This window comes from Syngnathus leptorhynchus, chromosome 8, assembly GCF_054491065.1.
Source record: "Syngnathus leptorhynchus isolate UIUO chromosome 8, UIUO_Slep, whole genome shotgun sequence".
NCBI classification, from domain to species: domain Eukaryota; kingdom Metazoa; phylum Chordata; class Actinopteri; order Syngnathiformes; family Syngnathidae; genus Syngnathus; species Syngnathus leptorhynchus.
The window spans coordinates 7,122,409-7,144,253 of record NC_141202.1 but is presented as its reverse complement, the minus strand read 5'-3'; the positions used below and the strand labels follow the sequence as shown (position 1 = coordinate 7,144,253).

Here is a 21,845-nt window from a genome sequence, read left to right as displayed (position 1 = left end):
CATTTACTCTTCCGTAAACCATGCCACTATATTCGTCATACTTGTATGGTTAAGCAACTGATTACAACTTCCAGCATTGGCATCTAGTTTTGATTTGTGAGCTAGAGTCATCAAGTTGGTCTTAACTGCATTTTCAATCGAGGATTGGCAGAGGAAAAAATGCATGCCTGTTCACATTGAGGTTGGAATGATGGAGCCCAATAAAAAGGCTTAACGAAACTGCAAACTGTGTCTTCACATTTTCTGCTTATTTGTGTGCAAAATGTGAAGAGAGGAAAATATAGCAGTGGTCCAGTGCTAATAGTCCTAACTTATGTACCAGGTCAAAGAACTTTCAAAAAATACACAATGCGCTGGAAATAATCGCACAACAGGGAATTCCTTGAAACATAAATAATTTATTTACCACTAGGGTGCCACAGTATACTGCATTACAGTACAGTATAGTGGGTCGTAATCACATTTCAAAAATCAAATTAAAAACAAACAAACAAACAAATAAAACAACAACAGCTCCACTGTGACAAAGAAACGTTAAAAATATTTTTTTCTCTACTAGTCAGGATGTCTACTGGCATAGCCCAACCAGGCTGATAATCCAGACTCTTTTTTTGATGAAGGCGGAGGGTGTTTAACTATCCAAAATATAAAGAGAATTGGTTTTCAATGCACTAATAATAAAACATCATCAGTACAATTTGATTTAAAAGCTAATGACAAGCAGATGTGGCAGAAATACAAAATGCCCATGATGACATTATTGTAAGCTTGAATAAAGTGGAATACTTGACTTGACTATTGACTGAGCGAAACCTTTTGTTTTTGAGATCTTATAAGATTTCAAAGGCTTCCTCTTTTAGTAAGCAACATTGGACTGTCATCACTTGTCCAAAGACCTCGTCATAAGACCAGTTTCTCTGATGAAAGATTTTTCTTAACCACTGTGGGCTAAACACATGATGAGTGTATGACATGAACCCAGTATTGTATAAAATGTCATCACTTCTTTTAGTTTCTCCATGTGTGGAAAGCTTTTTTATTTTAACCACAAATCACAGGTTCAACCGTGATTGAGTCAAACGCAGTAAATGGTAAATGGAACATAAATAGTAGAATTTTGTCACGCGAGAAAGATACTGTTTTCAGATTGGCTTCTTCAACAGAGTTCCCTAGAAATGATCCTGCCAGAAACTTTTGAGTTTTATTCCAGAAGGTAGGCAAAGAGAGACTTAGCAAAGTTGTCCCATTTCAGTTTTGGGCCATTTCAGTGGTTGGTTGAAAAATAATATGTTGTGTGGCACACCTTTTCATGTTGGATGTGTTTAACAAATCTGTTAGACAATAAGATGAGACTATCTTTTTGTGCTTTCATGCAGAGATTGTCAATTTCATTGAGATCTCAATGCTTTACCATCATCAACAAAAATGAGGACTTTTGAACTGAATTCACTTTTTTACATGTTTATTTAAGATGTCTTTTGAGGATTTTCTGACTCTATCTGTTTAGGCAGACCGGTAAATAACTCTAATTTTGAGAAGAATTTCAGTCGCTTCCTCCACCTTTTAACAATTTAACAAATGCTGCAGGACGGCCAATGTCAAATGTTGACATGCATCGTAATAATTGCTTTAATGCCCACGTTGTCAACATGCTCACTATACTAAGTGGTCGGAAAGATTGAGGAAGCTACAGCAACTCAATGTCATTAGCCTTTTAGTACGATGCACTCCAGCTCCAAAGGTCACTTGGGCCTGTCAGAAAATAAACAATCTTGAAGCTGCTGGAATAGCCATCTAATCACTGCAGGAATCAGATTGCAGCGCTTGCAAACGGAATTGTACTCCCAAATAACGTTTAAATGACAGATGCATAGAGTAAACAATTTCGAAAAGAAAAAAAAAAGGTTTGGAAATCAACCTGTATAAGCTGACAGCAGTTATTTCCAAAACTAGTAACATTTTAAAACAAAAATAATCTTTAATAGAGCACCTGAAAGATACAAAAGGTTGAAGGGTGGGGGGGGCGCATACCCACAATGCAAGGTCATTGAATTGTCAATCGTCAAATATATTCTAATCACCTAAGCACAAACATCTTAAATAGCAAAACAATGAATACATTAAAAATACAAAGGATACAAAACAAAGACAAATACAAATGAGGATGTGACGTGACTGAATAAGGGAGAGAGCAAAAAAAATGGATTGGGATTGAGGGTGGATGTGTGTAATAATTTCACATATAAAAACTTATCACATAAACTTCCAGTGTTTGCCTTAATCGGTCTCATGTGACAAGTGTGTGAGGTGATTCATGTTGACTGGGCCTTCTATAGAAGGCGAATGAAAAAAAAGGGTATTTCCACTTGCACATTGTGACGACGGAAATCAACATTTCGTCATTACATTACTAAAACGAAGACCCATTAACTTCATGTTTTATTTTAACAATATATATTTTTTTCTACCAGGGTTTTCCCGATCCGTTTATTCAATCACCTCTCGGTAGTGTCATTGTTGTACTATGGTTAATATTAATCCAACATAATGTCGGAATTGATTCCTGCAAATGAAACAACTGTGTGTTCTATTTGCAATAGCCACACTTCACACTGAGTCAGTTTGTGAATAAATTGAGACAAGATTCATTTTGGGTGAGATTTTTCTCATGTAAAATGGGTGCCTTGGCCCACTGAAGGTTGGGAAACACTTTCTATGGTGTCATCGATTGATAAATCGACAAAACATGTAGCAACAAGTCAGCAGTCACGTTTTGTCAATCAAGCAAATTTGACCTAAAAATACCCCACTTTACTGAACATACAACAATTCTCTAAAACTAAATGAGTAAATAAGGGGCAGATGATTTTTTTTTTTTTTACTTTTTTTTAGTTTGAGAGTAAAAGACTCAGTGGACTACTTTTGTGCCAAGCACAGGTTCATCATAATGCACAATCTAACTCTGGGCATGGGTGGAGTTTTCTTTCTTACGGTATTTTCGTTTAGGGACGCAGTTAGAAATGGGCAGTTTGAGCTGTTGTGGGTGTGGACAACTTGCTCCCTAGCCAATGGACCCAGCCTCTTTTTCCCTTTAAATCAGCGCAGGAGAGGCGCACAATTTCCATGGCTGGAATCCATTCAGGATCCGGACATATGCAAATTGCTTTTATAAGCAACTTTTCAGTTTTTAAGATCAGTTTTTAAATCTGAGCGTAGGCACGCTGTCCACTAAAACAGAGCCCTGAGTATTAGTCAATCTCACTAAAACCGGATCTTCATTCGTTCCACTATGTTTCTATCATCTAGCAAACATACCATACAAAACATGTACCTGTAATGCCATGACCTCTGTCTTATATAATTATCATTTCACGGTTGTCAATGTCGATAAGAAAAACAAAAGATTTCTTCTTCTTCTCGCCTTTTTCTTTAGTTTGTGTAGTTGCATGCAAACAATACACCAGCCAAAATAACTGCAGTGTTACCCTTTCAGAAGGCTTGATTGGATATGACAGGTTGAATCTTGACATCTGATAGCCCGTCAGGGGGCTGATGCTTGGAAAGCCGAGCAGGGCGCTACAAACTGTAGGCACACTTCAACTTGGACTATTTGCCCACGTGTGGCATTTGCCTTCTGTTAAACAGCATGAAAAAAACAAAAACAAATACAAGGCACATGGTGTCTATGGAATCGATGGTCCGTGTCGTGTATTTCTAAGAGCATTGCAGTGCCATTTTGGAATGAGGTTTATTTGTTCGGTACCTCTAATCTTGAACACATGACACTGGACCGTGCTGAGTGAAAATAGAAGAGATAGCATGGTTGCAATTAGTGTGTGTGTGCATTATTGTGCGAAGGAAGGCGGGTGTGTCTCGTGCTGACTTGATTTCTAGCTGCACTTGCAAGACTTGACCTTCATATTGGAGAGCTGTTCTATTTTGGGCGTCTTGCCGATATAGTAGAGGATGGTGAGGGGCTCCAGGTCCTGGGACACACAACAGGGTGACGCTGATGCATCAGGATTAATCGTATTATAAAGGCCCAACACCTGGAAACACAAGAATAATAATCAAATGTTCATGTGTATAGTTTGAAATGTAACTTTATTGCTTACATTCCTCATTCAGAATTTATCGATTGTTTAAACTGCTACGCTTTGTAAACTTTATAGTACCTTGGCATGCTGTGTGTCAGCACTCCATAGATATGGACAAGCTCCAGCACAAAAGTTGGCATCGTAACCCTTTGGCTCATGAATCCACCTCCAGCCGAGGTCTTTCTTGAAGTCAATGTAGAGCGTCCTTAAGCAGCAGTTGTCTTGAACATTTCTACAATTCATAAAGATTAGAAGTGATTTTCTTTCTTCCATCGACCGCATTTATGACTAGGGGCTGTGCTACTTGTAGAATCCCAAGCCAAAGGATGTAGGTGAGTCCCCCTTAATGATAGTAAAAGCATCCAATCTATTTTCACTTCATTACCAAAGCAGTTATCGATACAATTAAGTGTGTAGGACCTGGAGAAGCAGCTAAAACACAAATACCCATCCGATCACCAATACAATACGAGCAATTAAAAAGTAAAAAATCCGTTGTACAATCTATAGGCTGTTTAAAATTTAAAAATCAGCTGAGAATCGGTCAACCAGTCTTTACCAGTGGCACAACAGAAATATTGCGACCACCGTGCATGCAAAGTCTTAACAGACTCTCCATCAGGTCAACACAAATCCTAAATGGTAAATGAAATAAGCCTTTCCTAAGCAGGCATATTGTCAATGAGCAAATGAATTGTTACGGTAGTGAAGGATGATTTACTTGGAGCAGTAAGCTGCATCCAGGGCTCTCTTTGCTCGATGTGATTTGTGGTGAAACGGAGACTCCAATCGGTATGACGGCAGCAGCATGATTAGAAGGTGTGGAGCCCGTGTATTGTGGCGCAGCCTCTTGAAAACTTTCAGATCACCACCGCTGACGAAGCTGTCATCAATACCTAGAGCACAAATACAAAACAAACTGTAACCTGTCCACTGATATTTGAAACATTTAATCGTCCATACATGTTAATCTAACAATATTTATGAAGCTTTCAGATCAAATAACCTGCAAACCGTGCCTCCAACTCCTCACTCTTGTTGGGAATGATGTAGTTAGTCGATGGAACAAAAGTACAGCATGGACAATGTAGGCTGAGCTTGAAGCCACTGTTTCTATCTGAGGAGGAACAAAGCACACACTAAGCTCATGTTGCAGTATTCTGCATGCAAGAATGAATGAGTGTTGGACTGCGCTCACCTCTGTGGTTCATCCATTCACTCACTGAATCCGTCACATCAAACGTCAGCCACTCGCCCTCTGCTTGCGTTCGTACCACTCGGCTGTCGATGTATCGTTGAGTTGGGGATGTCAGATCTTTGTGGGCTAAAATCTGAGGACAGTAGAGAGGTGGGAATATGAGACCCAAGTTACAAACAAATCAAACGACACTGTTCAAATTTTTATCAGAGATGTCTTTATGGGTCCCTAAATATATTTGTGACGCATTTAAAAAATGTCTTAACTTTTTTCAAGTTTCTTTTTATTTTCATGAATAGAGAAGATGTTTTATAAAAAGAAAAACTCCATCTGTATACACTTTAGGGCTAGATGATTGTTGCTTTGAATCCCACTGCAGCCCCTCACCAAAAGAGAAGACCGAAGTGATGCTGCAATCATGAGAAATGTGAATTGTTTCTTTGTGTGCTATAATGTACAAATAAATACACAACCAAATGAAAAGAGAATTTCTCATTGGTAGGCATCCCATTCCACTTGTACAAAGATAGGAACACACAGAGACTAAATTGCATCGCATGATTGCAAAAGCATTAATTGAGCTCTTTCGCCATCTCTCTCTCCTCTTTGATTGATTGCCCAGGAACATGAGCGGAGCCAGATGGCAGGCAAGCCACGATTATTACTCTGCTGGTCCTGTCCTTCAGAACTGTGTTGGTTTTGGCTCATCTTAAACTAATGTGTAAAACACAACTCCTGCTGCTTCTATTCATATTTCTTTTTTTTATCTGGGAGTTAATAGTCATACATTTTTATTGCATTTTTTTTTAATCAATGTTTCTTTTCAGGGTTTGCATGATTAACATTTATTTTAATTCAGACTTAATGAATACCATTCATGCAACAAAAAAAAAAAGGAAATTGTCGTTATTTTATTCTTTTCCACACAGGGAACATCACGAACGTTCATAATGATATTACTTATTATACTTCTATCAAATATTCTGGCTTCTTGTGTCATGTATCATAAACACGGGCAAATACAGACCCAAAAACTCATTCAGTGTCCTTGGTTGACCTCAAGGTCACGTGCACTCAATTTTACTTAATAAAAAAGGTTATTAGAATGCCGTCCGTCTACACGGTGGAATTCGGATGATTGGAAAATAACACATTTGCCATGGCTAGTGCGTCCTTGTGGTTCATGAACATTTGTGATTTGAGGCTAAAAAACAGCAGGCAGCAAGGAGATAATTGACATTCGTGTTCCCCTTTGTGCGATTTAACAAAGTTTCGTGTTTTGAAGCTGTTCACTGGACAGTATCACTTGAGTCTGTCTGTCTGTCTGTCTTGAAAATAACCTTAGCATGGAGGCAAGGTCTTCAAAAGCATTTCAGGGACTGGTATATTTTTAAACACATCTAGATGAAGTGTTTTGCTCTGTATACATGACTAAGTGAGCGAGCGTGTTTGCGTGTGATGATAAATGTGTGCAAGGTGGATGTTATCAGGTCTACCTCGTTGTACCGGCCCGTCCCTTCCTCCCCTCCCGCACAGGCGGTATGTTTTGGTGAGAGTCTCCCTGTTTGGAGTTGTGTTTAGCCTTGCTGTCATCCCCTTGTCTGGATGTAAACATAGCATGGAAACCGGCTGGTGTAGACAGACTGACCGACAGCTCTGGCTTATTGAAGAACCAAATCACAAATCGAAATCCTTCATTGTGTTTGGAATGTTTTTGTTTTTTTTAATGGAGTAGTCCTACCCTTAAGCACTGTATTAAAGAAAAATGTGGTATTTTATGACTTTTTAAACAATTTTTATGTTGTAAATGTAATATTCGGTTTAATTCAGGTGCTGGGCCATGTTTAAGAATGATTTTGATTCTTATGTGCACTGCTTTTTTAAAAATCTAAAAAAAAACATCATCATTCAATGCAGATTGCATGTTAGGTGGGTTGTATGCACAAAGATAATCTGTTTTTATGCGGGCATATTTTGAGTGGGGAACTTTGCAATACCTGTGGAACAGAAACGCATTTGATCTTTTGCTTCTTTTTTCTTCACATATTACCTGGTACAACTCAATGCGCTGCTCAGAAACTCTTGCAGTAGGATTTTGAAGACGGAAGATTCTCAGCTCAGCTTTCACCAGGTTGGAGGAATTCTTCTCCATAGAGGACACGTCAAACATTAGCCGTCTGAAGTAAGGGTTGAACAGAGTGGGGGAAATGACATCTGTAACACGGGAAAAAAAATTCATCAGTGTTTGACAGACATAAATCTGAAGGTGAATGATAATAAAACTATTTTTTTTTACCATCTTGGAAGGAATGAAGAATTTAAAATTGTATTTACCCTATTCATAACCTAATCTACTCAAGTTTTTTTTTCTCTCTGATTTGAATCAATAAATGATTGTAGGATTCTAAATCTTTTCAATCGTTTTAGAAATTAACAACTAAGAAAATGAATAGCTCACAATAAAAATAACAATAGAATTAAAACTTCTGTACTTAATCATTGTGGTATTAAAGATTTTTTTGACATAGTGCAGCTGTGGTACAAATACTGTACATTTCTGACAATAGCTTGATTATTGCATAATCGGACCAACTTTTGGCACGTGTCAACCAAGCCCAAACCTTGACAGCATTTACGTTGTTGCACAGCAGCAAACGACTTGAATAGAACGACAGAGTACAGTAGCGGTTCCACAACCCCCCACGAAGACCACTTGCATGTGCTACGGTTTGACAGATGTTTCCATACGAGCAGGGTGACACGTGTAGCCCTGACAACCGCACAACATGTCCGACAGACACTCCAGAACACATTTTGTCATTAGTCATTTCTGTAGCGCATGTAGAAAATGCAGAAGAACTCGACATTGGCCCACAACACAGTGAACTGGAAACCGATGAGGTCTTGAATTCATGGCTGGAATGTGAGGCACTTTGGTGCACTCTCTAACAGGCAAAAGACAGACTGACTGGGACCAGCTGACACAGAGAGGGAAGGATTCTCATGCACATGATGTGAATATAATCATATAATAAATGAACAGATGAGCGCTGTGTGAGGGGGACAGGGGAAGGTGATTCATGGTGCGATTGGACTGACTCAGTGTGAGTGAACCCTAACTCTCCTTTTAGTCTGTGTACAATACACAAAACGGATTGGCCAAATTGCATAGTTGAGGATTGCTGTAAAACTCATAAAACATTGAATCATTTTAATTTGTCATACATTTGTCTTGGATCCCAAGAATCCAATGAGAATCATTACTACTCAAGTGGAATTGAAGTTTCCATGTGAAAGACTACGGGGCAAAAAATACAGCAAAAGAAGGATTTACTGTGTCAGATTTACTGATTCAGCTTTGGAGTGTTTGTTCAGCCAAATCTTGCGTATTTTACAGCCACCTGTGAAATATCTCTGCTGCCGTCAGAGTGTCCATGTCTCTGTCCTTACTGTTTCTGCAGCAATGCACAAATTTGCCACTCATTTAATGAGAACAAATTTTGAAGCATTGTTCAATATTTCACGAGACACGACGGCGCACTGGTTAGCCCGTCCGTCTCACAGTTAAGATATCGATTCCGGCTCTAGGCTTCCTATGTAGAGTTTGCATGTTCCCCCCGTGCCAGCGTGGGTTTCCTCCGGGCACTCGGGTTTCCTCCCACATTCCAGAAACATGTATAGCCCGAGTGACAACTCCAAATTGTCCGCAGGTATGATTGGGAGTGGTTAGTACTGCGACCAGTTCAGGGTGTACCCCGCCCAAAGACGGATCTTTCAACATCACTTAAAACGGCGGCTTGTTCTCAGTGACCATAAAGTTTTTTTTTTTTTTATTCACAAGCTCAAAGTCATTAATCCTCTGGTGCTGATTACTTGACATCCTTTACCATTATGGAGTGTGCAGCGGTAGCCAAGACTAATGATGCTCTTGTTCGTTTCCTTCCAATCTGTCAACAGAGAAGATTGAACTTCCAATTCCAAGGGGACCTGAATGAAAACCGTTTACACAAGCCGCTTCAGACCCTTGTGAATGAGTTTGCTGTGCTTTTGACACAACACTGGCTGCATTGAGCAGAGGTTCACTCGATGGTTTCAGCCACACTGATCCACAATGTGCTTGCAGACACATTTTTACATTCAGTAAAAACTCACTCATAATATATAATTCAGTAATTGCTCTGCAGCCCGAGCATCAATATATATGTGCAAAGAAAATCGTGCACACTGTAATTCAAAACTACATTGAACAAATTCCAACAGCCAAGGTTACCTGTATTTTATGGGGTAGTCCTTGGGCTCACATTGCAAAGCGGCATGTGACCAAACCCAGAAAACAGGAGAGCAATGAGAGGGAAAGCCAGGTATGAGTAGAATTCCAACATACTTTCTACTTGCATCTACGAGATTATGACATCATCCTGCTTTGTGTCCAAAAATCAATTTTCAACTCTTTGTTCTGTTGCTGTGACCACAACATTATTTTCCTTACATAACCATGTATATTCTACGATGCAGGTCATTTCATCACCATCTTCGGACTGTGCTACGGAAGAATTTAAACTCGCTGTATGCGGAAATTGCTACATTGCACTGAATTTAGGCAGGTGACATCACATGACAGATGGCATTGCTACGTTTGGGCTGATGTCACTTAAGAGCTGTCACAGTCCCGACACAAAGCCCCCCGACTCCTGTAATCCGTCACTTCATTACTCATCACTCCCATTACCTCACATACCGATGGTAAAATACTAAAGCATCTGTTATTTGGCCAATTGTTAAAGGGACACTGAAAGTTCATCTGTTCGTACAATGCTATCGGCAATAAATAGATGTGCTATGTGTGACACAATCTATCCAGTTATTTGGATTCATTTGAGATTAACGACAGATTGAACCGAGAATTTTTTGAGGTTTAAAAGAAAAATAATGATACACAATAAATCTTGTAACTTGCTAAAGTGCTATTTATTTCTTCACAGACAGTAAATAATGAACCGGTTGGGCAACTTTGGCATTAATCTATCATTTGTTACCACATTAGGTAAAGAATGTGAAAAAGGACCCAAATGCACAATTCACAGTTTGCAAAATAAAAGAGATAATTGCTTAATTTTGTTTGTTTGTTTTGTTTAATAACAATCTTGCAATGGCTATCAAAATTGAGCATTATCTTTGAAAAGAAAGTTGTCAATCAAATAGCCCTACTCATCCTCCAGTTGGGTTAATGAATGGCCCTTGTAATTCTGAGTTGATGTTAAAGAGTGCTTGGCATCCTTTGTTATTTTAAACCTTCCTTTTGAACTTTGTTCAATATTTAGTATTTTGTTTGGCTTTTTGTTTTTTAAAATATCTCTAGCAGCAGCTCCACCTTTGACAATCTTCAATCCTCCAATACAAACATAGAATTCTGTGATTAAAAAGGATTTGGTAGATTCTATTCTATATTATTTTTCTTGGGAGAGCCCACATGGAGGAAACTGTGCTAATTAAGAATATGTTTTAAGTAAAGTAATATTTACCAGCCAAATATTATTTCACTCTTACTTTTAGACAGAAATTGGTATGGATTGGTATGATGACATCACTTAAGTACGTCTTCAAAGATTTTGTAAGGAAACAGCACTCACAAGAGCCAGGGAAACTTCACTAACCAAGAAGTTCAAATAAAGCACAGTAGAAATCACGGCCAAGAAACCAGCAGCAAATACAGTATAATCAAGACGAAAGAATTTCTACATTTTATATTTGTTTGACTATATCTGTTTTCAATTAAAACCTGACTTGAGTGAGCTCACGCTGAATGAAGGCATGGGAGCACGAACACACCCAATGCAATGTTGTGTCTAGCATTTTGGTTTCCTCAATTAGTTACTCTACTCAAGAGAAGGTACGAAGAACGCGGTATTCTTCTCCAACACCGCGAAAGACAGCCGCAATAACGAACAAATTGTTCAAGTACAGCGTCAATCAAAACGTATGTTCAGAATATCTCGTGGCTCTCTGATCTTTTCCCGCTTCCATTGGTTTTGTCCAATATTTGTTGTGGATCAGTTGGCCCAGACTTTACCCGAGGTTTTTACTGTCAGAGAGTTTGAAAGGGCCATTCTAACCTTGGCTATAGGACACCTGCAGTGGGCAAACATCTGATCTAGAAGACATGAAGGACAATTGGCGGTAAAACTGTTTCGTTTGGAATCTTGATATGAGGATTTTAGCAAGCCACTATGCTCCCCACTTGAGTGTTTTTTTTTAACTGACACCAGGCCATGGGAACATTTTTGTACCATTTCCAGTTTCATTTTCCAAACCTCAGCTCCCCTCAATGACCTGAACAGGTGACAGCCTTACGATTCAGCCCAAACCATGAGCTTAACAAAAACAGATTGAAAGTGTGGGAATACATAAATGAAAACATTTGCAGTGAAATAATTGCGCTGTGATCGCGAGCTGTTAGGAATTGAGCTGTGACTGCTTTTGCAGATGTTTCTGAGGAATTGGCCTGAAGAAATCCACATGTGCTCTGTGACTCCTCAGTGCTGTTAGTGGCTTCTGGCCTCGACATCCTGATCGTTATCATCTTTCTTTTCTTACACATGGTCGTTTTATTCGGTGTATTTTCGAATCATTGGCTCACTGTAGTTTAGTGTGAAGGACCCAGAATGTATACTATTGAAATACACGTAACATTATGTAACTATATTTTGTATTTGAAGAGTTGTTGTTTTTTCCTTAGGCTGGACAATGTGCATGGATTTAATGATTTACTACCGGATGCAACTGTCTACAACCTCCGAATTTTAGAATGGAAACAGACTGCATACTTGTCTGCAAGACCCAAGTTCTGGGAATGACTTGGGTAAAACTATTTGACCTACTTTTGAATATTTCTCACCGCAGTAAGACATGCTCAAATGTGAGAAGGATAATGGTGCATGAGTAAATATGCTAAGTTTAGTCTGAGTTAAATGTCGATGTGTCTGAATGAACGATAATGTCCAACTGTTAGAACTTTATTTGGATTTAAATATGTATGCACTCTCCTCCAAAGGTTTTGGAGCAGTGATGCCAATTACTTTTATTTTGCTGAACACTGAAAACATTTGGGTTTGACATCAACGGAGAGATAAGAGGTACGTGAACCTCAATATATATATATAATGTATTGGAAGATATAGAATATGTGTTAATGAGGAAAAAATAAACTGCTGAGAACAAGCATAATATGGGAAATCAGAAGCTGATCAGATAAGAAACTGATTGGCATTTCAGTGACTACCACGGCGGAGGGATCAAAGATCTCAAAGAACTCAAAGAACTCAGCAGACACCATAAAAGTGATTCTGACAAGCAACAGGGCAAGGAATGAAAGAATGAGAGTGGATATGACAGAAGCAGACAGCTTGAAACACATAGAAGCCAAGAGGAAATGAAGGCAGAGGATGGGATAGTGGAGGTTGGGGGACAGAGGGAGGGTGGGGGTTGAGGTCCTCACTACAGGAAAATACAAGAAAAGACTGAGAGATAGATGACAAGCGTTCATGGGAAGTCGTTTTCACTTGGCTGGAGTTTTGCAGATAACTTCACTCAGTCACTCACCTGCCAATAACAAATTGAAAACAACTCCACACTTAATCCCAGGTTTTTTTTGTGGATGTGTTAAATGTCACTCAGCAAAGCTCAACATATACACACAAGATGGACATGAGCAAATCTCTAATGTAGCTCGAAATCAGCTTGCCATTAAATCATGCAATATTCAAGTTACGGATGGCTGTATTGATTTAAAAGTGAGAAAACACCACGGCACGATTCAGTCGCGTGGGCGATCACCAGCATTGTTTTCCCACCAAAGCTACAATGTTGGGCAGTACGACATTTTTTTTCCTCTGGCTGGTGCAAGTAAGTGGCCGACCTTCTTCATGCGCAAATCTAATTTTCGGCCTACTATCCTTGCTACACGTTGAACAGCTGAATGTTTCATTTGGATCAGGGGAGCCATTTCAAGTCAGCCTTCACCACAAAAGCTTCCGTGACTGGAAGCAAGCCATGGAATCCTATTAGGCCTTCTCCACCACATGAGAGGAACACCTGGCATGCCGAACTATGAGCAAGAAAAACAAAGAGTTGCTTCTAAAATATTTCAAAATATATAGATCATATTTAGGTTAGCTTTCTTCTCAGGGTGACATCCAACTACTGGGAAGGTCTGTTTTTCTTAAGGATTTTATTAGATTGCATGCGTATTCCAGTATCTGTCAATGATTTTCCCTGGTATCCTCTCCTTGCAAGCATAAAACTCCAATCCATTTGTCAAATGTTAAAACCGTAGCATCAACCTGGAAGAATAATTGTAAGCCAAACATATTTTTCTGGTCCACAAAATATGATTAATACAGGTGAATCATACCTACCCATATAACACATCCAACATATGGACACTATGAATCTCTGATCCTCCAAATAAATCTCCTTTTCACTAAATTAGATGGATGTTTTATACGTATCATCACTGTTTGGATAAAAGTATTGGGAAACACAAGCATTTTTATGAACTCCAATTTGAAGTAGAAATATGAAGTTGATTCACAATTTCACTCTTCTTTTAAGGCTTTAAGTAAAGCTCCAGATGTCCTGATGCCTTCTTCAAACTGGACACTCACTCACTCACTCACTCACTCACTCACTCACTCACTCACTCACTCACTCACTCACTCACTCACTCACTCACTCACTCACTCACTCACTCACTCACTCACTCACTCACTCACTCACTCACTCACTCACTCACTCACTCACTCACTCACTCACTCACTCACTCACTCACTCACTCACTCACTCACTTTCTCTTGGTTGAATCATTCAATTGTGAGTGACACACACCATTGTGATCCCAGTAGCAGCCGGCTCCTCTCAAAGAGTCTGTTGCATAATAATAATAATAATCCGAAAGTGAGTGGAGTGCTGGCACGGTTAGAAATGCTGCCCAAGACTTTCTGTCGGTGCATGCGTGTGAGCCACAGCACAGCACAGCACAGCACAGCACAGCTGAGCATGTGCACCATGCACTCTGCTCTGCTCTGCTTGCGCCTCCGCTCCTGTTAAGACTATCATCTTGCAGAGGATTCTGCCACTGCTGCAAATAATATATTCGTAATCCTAAAGTTCTGAAGGAGAACTTGTTTTTCATTGAACTCATTCGATTGCTCGCTTTCTAACACTCTATTACGCAACGATACTTGGCCACAGTGGTGGATTACTTTAAATGGCAGCAGTGTCCAGATCTTGCATAAGGGAACACAAAGCAAAGCTCTCCACTACAACTCTTTGGTAAAGTGCCTCACTTTTGCAAGTTCTTAAAAATGTTCAACTCGTCTTGCAGCTGGTTTCTCAGCTGGATCGCTAGTCCATGTCCAATACAGAAATGCAAAAAATAGTTACTGTAGCATGCCAATTGTAAACACGATGACAATGACTTATGTCTTTACTACTTCCTGTCTAAAACATCCATCACCATCACTTCCAATATAAAAAAAAGCGCAATCCAAATGTGTGGCTTGTTAAAATACATAAACAATCTGATTTATGTTTGTAGGAATCTGTTTAACAAGCATGTTGGCTCTCAACTAAAACAGTACCATATAGAATTGTGACCTTTCTATATGCCGAGAAAAAAAAAAAAATCCTCAATTGGCATTATTTACTACCTATTGTATGAACAAATGCTATAAAAGTGTCCTGTAATTCGACATTTGCACAATACAAACCCAGAAAGGATGCACAAAACCTCCACCAACCGAGGATGGAAAGTATTTGCCTGTATTTTGACAAAACCTGTCAAAGGTTTGTTTTATGGGATTCAAGGAAGAATCAACAAAACATTTCTGCAGATTATGCAGATAAAAGAAAACGTATATCAAGCAACGGCTACCCCTTTAAGTGCTGAAACCTACCTGAGAATGTTTGTGTTCTTCATGTGTTGGGTTGTTTTTACAAGCCTCCCTTTACAAACCAACCGCTGCCACACGACAGGGTTTATTTAGCATGCGGGAGAGATAAACCAGAAGTTTCACTCTAACTAACCAAACATAATCCATCATGCACATGCCCAACCTCTTTTACATTACCTCTTTTAGTTTTGCCATTCATTTGCACGCATCATACATGTAATAATGGGTCATTGTTCTACAGCTATCATCATTTCAAATTTAGTCTTCATTTCATTTAACATGTAAAACACACTTCTTCAATCATGTCTGAACTTTTGACTGGTACCATAAAGTGGATAGAAAAGGTCCATATACCTCAATGAAATGAGACCAGGATAATGCATTTAAAAAAACATTTCTATTCACCCGTAATACAGAGGAAGTAAAAATAAACGGCTGGTTTAATGTAGTTATGCAAGTCCTCTGTTAACTGCAGTTGGGACTGTGCTCAGAATTCATAAATCACATTTATGGTCAACCATTGTTTACATATTTCTACTTACAGGTGTGCAAGTCTGTCACAACAAATACAAGTTTACACACAAGCAATTTGCTTACTCACCAATAGTTCTTACTGAGGTAACCAGTAAAAGCAATAAAAGCAACCTTAGCGAAAACAATAAGCCCCAAAACACTGTCATGGCGACTGAATGATGATGATAAATAATATTTGAAAAGCTACCAGGGGTTTGAAAGGTTCGTAAACGTATTTTGTTACCACGTTTGCGGCTCAATGTCAAGTTTTATGCGATGGTTCATGCTACAGACAGTACCACAATGATGATGAGGAATTATTTAGCCATCACAAATGATGCTTATCAAAGCAGTTGAAACTGTTTCCAATGTGAATGAAGCACTAATGGGTAGCTAATTAGTGCTATTGAATCCAGCTCACTAAATAATAGCAGACAGCAACATGTGGTCCATATTTGCTTTGTAAATAAGCATAAGGCTTTGGCTCACAACGGTCACAGTGTCTTACAAACAGGGTTTCTTTTGACTCTTTGAAATGTTGGCCCCTTTTTTTTTTTTTTTTTTTTTTTTGGGTTTGAGGTTTGAAAGAGGATTTATAGTTGTGGGCAAACTGTGTCAGTGACTGAAGCACTGATGAAGTGCGTAGCGTTATTAAGTGCATTTCCACGCCACTTCCAAAGCACACAAAAGAATAAATCAGACCACTAGTACTGGTATCGTTACTAACTGTGGAAAATGTGATTTTTGAAAGGAGACAGTCAGTTCAGCCACGAGGAGAAGTCTGTTGGCCTTTAAGGACCGATCAAGTTTTTATCACAGTGTCCCACAGAAATATACTCCTGGTTTCTGGAGTGCTGTCCAACACGAAATAAATAAAAAAAAGCTTTCTGGTGTGATTCCGAGTTTCCCTCTTTAGTACTATCTGTTTTGGGGCAAAATACCAAAGCCCCGAGTTGCTTGTGATTCATCAGTTTGAATAAATCAAGGCTGCATCAAGCAAAGAAGTTGAGCAAAGCTTTCTTTTCCACCTTCAAGGTAAAAAAGGGAGAACAAACCTTAATTGCTATACTTCCTCAATTACACACAAGCTGCTTGCTACTTTTGTGTTATTTATCTTATGCTCTTTTTAGAAACCAAGAAAAAAGAAAAAAAAACGTCCTTTACAACGCTTCAAAGTTCTTCGGAAATACTTGTTAATGTTATTGAAGTAGTTGTCTACTTTCTTTATTTTCTGTCTTGTTTTTGACCCCCCCTCCCCTATTAGAGTATGTACCACACTTCATAACATCCTCAAGTGACATCAATGAGCATGCCCCTAACTCCTCACATGCCAGAGACAGCTAACCGGGTGAGAAGACAGCTCGAGGAAATACAGCACACCAAAACAAGATTGCGGGGGACCTGATCGTATCAATGGTCGGGTCCGGAAGGCTTGCGCTCGCTTACCAGCTGTCTGGCTGTCTTTTTGGGGGCTGCCAACAAAAACTGTTTTATAACAGACTTCAGTGTGTTAGGAACTAGATAGCACCCAAGGGACTTGAGGCACAGAGGGGGGACACACAGGCCTTAACAAATAGCCTTTCTGTCTACTTAGGTTCACACTTAAGAAAACAAGACATGGTGTCAACCAGGCCAGACTGTTACAACAGTGAGTGTATTTACTGCACGATGATATTACAGTAAGATTAACCGGTCATAAAGTGTTTTAGATGAATAACCGTGGGGGCACCAACCAATTAGGTAGGCCGAATACCAAGAAAATTTATCACGGAAATCTCGAGGTGTTTTTTACTTCTTTGCTAACACCAGGAAAAAAAATCCTATTCATGCGACACATCTGGGCGGTCATTGCATTAAAGTTTAAGTTTGTAAAAAGTAGTTTACTATTTCCCCCCCACACCCAACATGACACACTACATCTCCCATCCCCCAGGAGAAGATAATTTTAACCACACACACGCGTTTGCACAAATCAATTTTGACACACTAACTCAAAAGATGAGGCCAACACGTTTCAAGGACACTGAACAATAAATTTTAGAGATTAAGTAGCAAGAAAAAAAACAGAACGCCCACTGTTATAAGGAAACATGAAATCTCATAACAAACACAGATTGAGAGCAGAGCACATTGCCAAAAATTGTTGGTTTCTTCACTAATGCCAAAGCAATTAAGTGTTGTTGTTTTTTTCAGTTGGAGGACTCACTTAAAGGCCTAATGGTTTTCTACTTCATTCTAAATGTTGCAACAAAAAAAAAAATAGAATCAAGATTTCCTTCAAAGAAGCCAACTGGTTACGACTTGAACGAACAATGAGAGATTGCACCACCCCAACTCCCACAAACATTCCTGTAATTTATTTTTCTTAAAAAACAAAACAAAGCAGTGACATCACGATGACATCACCATGTTTATTTTGTCACGGTTCACAAAGCAGCTGCAGAGCCACATATACCTTGTGTAAGTGGAACAATTCCCACTGACAAGTTAACATTTGAGTGTAAAAATGGTTGGAATTCCCCTTTTGGTTGTGATTTCAGTATCACAGACCTTGAGCAATATTACTTACCAAGAAGACACTAGGCTCTTGTGAATGCACACAGGGAAAGAACCAGAACTTGCCACAGGCTATTTTATTCAAAAGTTCTTCAAAAAAAAAGATTGATGAACCAAACATTATGGGCTCTGAAGACAATCTGGAACCCAACCGAATAAGCTTGATGCCCCCGTAAGCATGTGATGTTCACTTTCACAATACTAGACATATTTATATCAAATGAAGAAGACCAAACAAACATAAGTGAAAAGAGTAGCTCCACCATCTTTTTTCTGGTAAGCATCTGTCTCTGTCACCAGTTCACATGAATGGCAGTCCATTTGTGCTCCTTCCCTCCCTTTGGTATTATTTATACCTGTTAATGTTTTTCTGACTGCACTTGGAGCCAGGCCCAATTGTCTCATATTTGAGGTATTTAAATGGCTACGGATAACATTCAAAAGCAAAAGTGCATTTAAAATGTCATGCTAGTCGATTTTTACTTCAGTTCTTGTGCTTACCTTTCCACTGTAGTTAGTGAAGCATTACATTATTTCATATATTACAAGAAAAAAATGTATATAAACTCTTTGGAGTTTACTGAATTTCCACCAAAAAAAAAAAAGTAATAAAATGTGACCTGTTCATGATCTGAGTCATTGTTTTTTAACTGTTACCATTCTGGTGCAGTTATTTTCTTATTGTGGTTGAGGCCTGGCACACACATAGGGTCCTATTTTCATGCCCTGCGCAAAAGCCTAGCCTAACTGTGCACGAGTGGAGTTTTCGTTTTGCTAGGCCAGCACAGGTAGAAAGGAACATTTTGCCATTGTGGGAATGAACAAAGCGGCCAATTGTTTACCGGCCAATGGAAGTGACTCCGCTCTTTCAAATTCAATTCAGTGGCGCCACTCAGTCTTTGAATAGAGTCCATGCGGTAGACTGAAGCGAACAATGTATATTTGCTAAGGAATTGAAAAATGTGCTTTAATATTTAAATGGGTTTAAAATGTGTCGGGTGCATCTATTTTAAAAATGACATTATAGTGGATTGCCTATATCTGGGGTTTTCAGTATTTTGGGTGGGTTTGGAACAAATCCATGCAATAAGCAGGGATGCATTGTGATCAGGGTGATCTTCCATCTTTTCTGGGCCTCAAGCTTGCTTGTTATCCACCAATGGACAGCTCTCCAGTTTTCACGTTGGTTACACATCGAACTTGTATCAATTCACACGCCAAAGCCACATGTGAATCTGACCATAGAAACTCAACACTATTTTTTGGATACAGTATATCACTGGGTCACTGCACTGAAGCACAGCCAAGAGCTTTTTTTTTTTTTTTCTCCAAGTCCTCCTAACAACTTCGACACAGACCTGACTGTAATGTTGCCATTATACCATAGCTGCATGTTGAGAGGAGAATTTAAATGCTTGAAGTAACTGTGGACAGCTCCAAAACCCATTTAAAGAATTCCCACACTGTTGATGACTGCACAACATAGTGAAGTAATACATTCTGCTGTTCATTTTGTACTCTCATTTCTAGCTGACCCAGAGGATGTTTTTTTTTTTTTTTTTAACAACCACAAAAATAAACGCGAGTAACACATTTAGAGAGGATTTACCTCCATAGTGATTGTACATTATGCAGATAAGACATTGTCACCATCTAATGGATGAAAGCCAAAAGGAAAGAGCAAAGCTTTCAGATTGGGCTGTCACAAAATACTTGCAGGTTTTTGCACAAGCCAAGTTCTTTGACACCATCTACCCACGCCTTCATGCTTCCCAAAATTGTTTCCCCATTTCGAGGAAATTTAGAAGTGCAACCCAACCCTGAACATTTCCAACTGTAGCGTATATCTCAACAGCTTTATAGTTCATATAAAAAGACTCTTACTCTCGGATGGATAGATGGGCTGCATTTCAATCTTGTGCACCTCCTTGGCGTAATACTCCTCCTCACTCCTTTGGCGCTCGCACGTTGCAGCCCGTTCATTGGCCTTTTCTTGCAAAAGGTCCCGTGTACTGTTATAAATGGCCACGATGTCCTTGGACACGTCCTCGGGCTCGGGGAAGTCCTCCGGAGGATTGGCGAGTTTGAGTTTGCTGAGGATTTGCCCTCGGACAGCCTCGATGCGCTTCTTCTTGAATTGCTCCATGTCCAATATGCTGCATGTTGACAAACTAAGCGCAACGGTGACCAAATCCAAAGTGAGGAGAAGGCTGACAAAACACAGGTTCATCTTTTCCTCGAGGGCTGAAACTGCACTAATCAAAGGGAACATTCACTATGGTGTCTTACAAGACACCAATAATACACATTTTAGGGACACCAATCTAAAGCTTCCGACCGCATTTGCGCGCATAAGTCAATTGCCTCTTCAAATATTTGAAATGCTTTTCATGAATAAAAAAGCAGCTGGTTGTTTGTTTTAGTTGAGAAGTCATTCGATGATTGAGGCGTAATAAATCCCTTACTCGGTTGGGAAATGACCAACACTCATTTAACGGTGCTGGCGCATCTAGCGTGCGTAAAAGTGCAGCCAAGTGTTGGCTGTATGTATATTTGCCCCCATTAAACTGGTTAAAAGTATGTAACTCAAAACAAAAATGAAAACCACGTTATAGTTAGTGGACTGTACTGTTTACTCGCGGGACTTAAGCACACCTTAACCGCATCAGAGCGCTCGGTTCATCGCAGCTTCCAAAAACTCGTTTCAGGCGCAATTCAGCAACCAAAGAGGCATTGACGTCCACCCAGCTCCAAAATAAAAAGAAGAAGAAAAAAAAACACTCCCTAATGTAGAATCCCAACTTATTTTGTTGCAATGTTCTTTTGCACAGGTCTGGTCCCAAAGTTCAGGTTGAAGGTGAGTCCTCAATAAAATCCACACGAGCGATGTTGACGACGAAAGTGTTACACCTTCCAGTCTGGTAATAAGAAAGAACTCCTCCAGTTGCACGTCCTCCAAACACATCTACGCTCGTCTCTAACGCGTGCCAGGCAGCGGACCTCTGTGGCCACTTGAATGATATTTATAAGGGGGCGATTATACCACGTGCCCCCCCCCCCCTCCCCACCCCACCCCACCTTCCCTCTCACCCCCAAACCCCCGCGCTTCTGTCTAAGTCTGTGGTCGTCAGTGGAGAAGCAGAAGCGATTTATTTTTATATATATAGGAGTGTGCATCAACTGTGACGTTACTGTGAGGTTAGAATTGAGCTCTGCCACGCAGGTTTCAGCAAGATTGTTCTGCAAATCGCATCAAGTGGCAACATTCTTTCTTGCATGGATTTGTTGAATTAATTATTATGGGGGCACTTTTGACCTTGTAGAGTTGATTTTTTTTCCAGGGACAAGGGGTTGGTTTAAAAAGTGATTCAGATGATGAAAGTTAAACTAATATTTGATGTTGTCATGCATAGTTGGTTACACGGCGCTATAGTCCCCCCACACACGCAAAAATATAAAATTTAAGATCCTTCAGCATTTTATTTGATATTCTGAAATATATATTATTTTCTCAGCCCGCCTTTGTATTAG

General features: G+C 39.5%; 1 protein-coding gene across 1 annotated transcript; it reads right to left on the bottom strand.

Annotated features, from left to right (window-relative positions):
• Nucleotides 1-390: 390 nt before the first annotated feature.
• tgfb2 (transforming growth factor, beta 2) lies at nucleotides 391-21,352 on the bottom strand. The gene is made up of 7 exons (XM_085918636.1): nucleotides 20,199-21,352; nucleotides 7,346-7,509; nucleotides 5,296-5,428; nucleotides 5,104-5,214; nucleotides 4,819-4,993; nucleotides 4,176-4,329; nucleotides 391-4,049 (listed from the first exon to the last, which is right to left on the bottom strand). The coding sequence occupies exons 1-7, from the start codon at nucleotides 20,584-20,586 to the stop codon at nucleotides 3,891-3,893; spliced, it is 1,284 nt and encodes a 427-aa protein (XP_085774762.1). The 5' UTR covers nucleotides 20,587-21,352; the 3' UTR covers nucleotides 391-3,890.
• Nucleotides 21,353-21,845: the final 493 nt, after the last annotated feature.

Bases quoted from the DNA above. Each gene is read 5' to 3' on its own strand.
- tgfb2 (XM_085918636.1), bottom strand. From the start codon at position 20,586: ATGTTCCCTTTGATTAGTGCAGTTTCAGCCCTCGAGGAAAAGATGAAC. The intron at 5,215-5,295 runs GTGAGCGCAGTC...GTTCCTCCTCAG, and splicing joins TGAATGGATGAACCACAGAG to ATAGAAACAGTGGCTTCAAG. The intron at 4,050-4,175 runs GTACTATAAAGT...TTGTGTTTCCAG, and splicing joins CTGACACACAGCATGCCAAG to GTGTTGGGCCTTTATAATAC.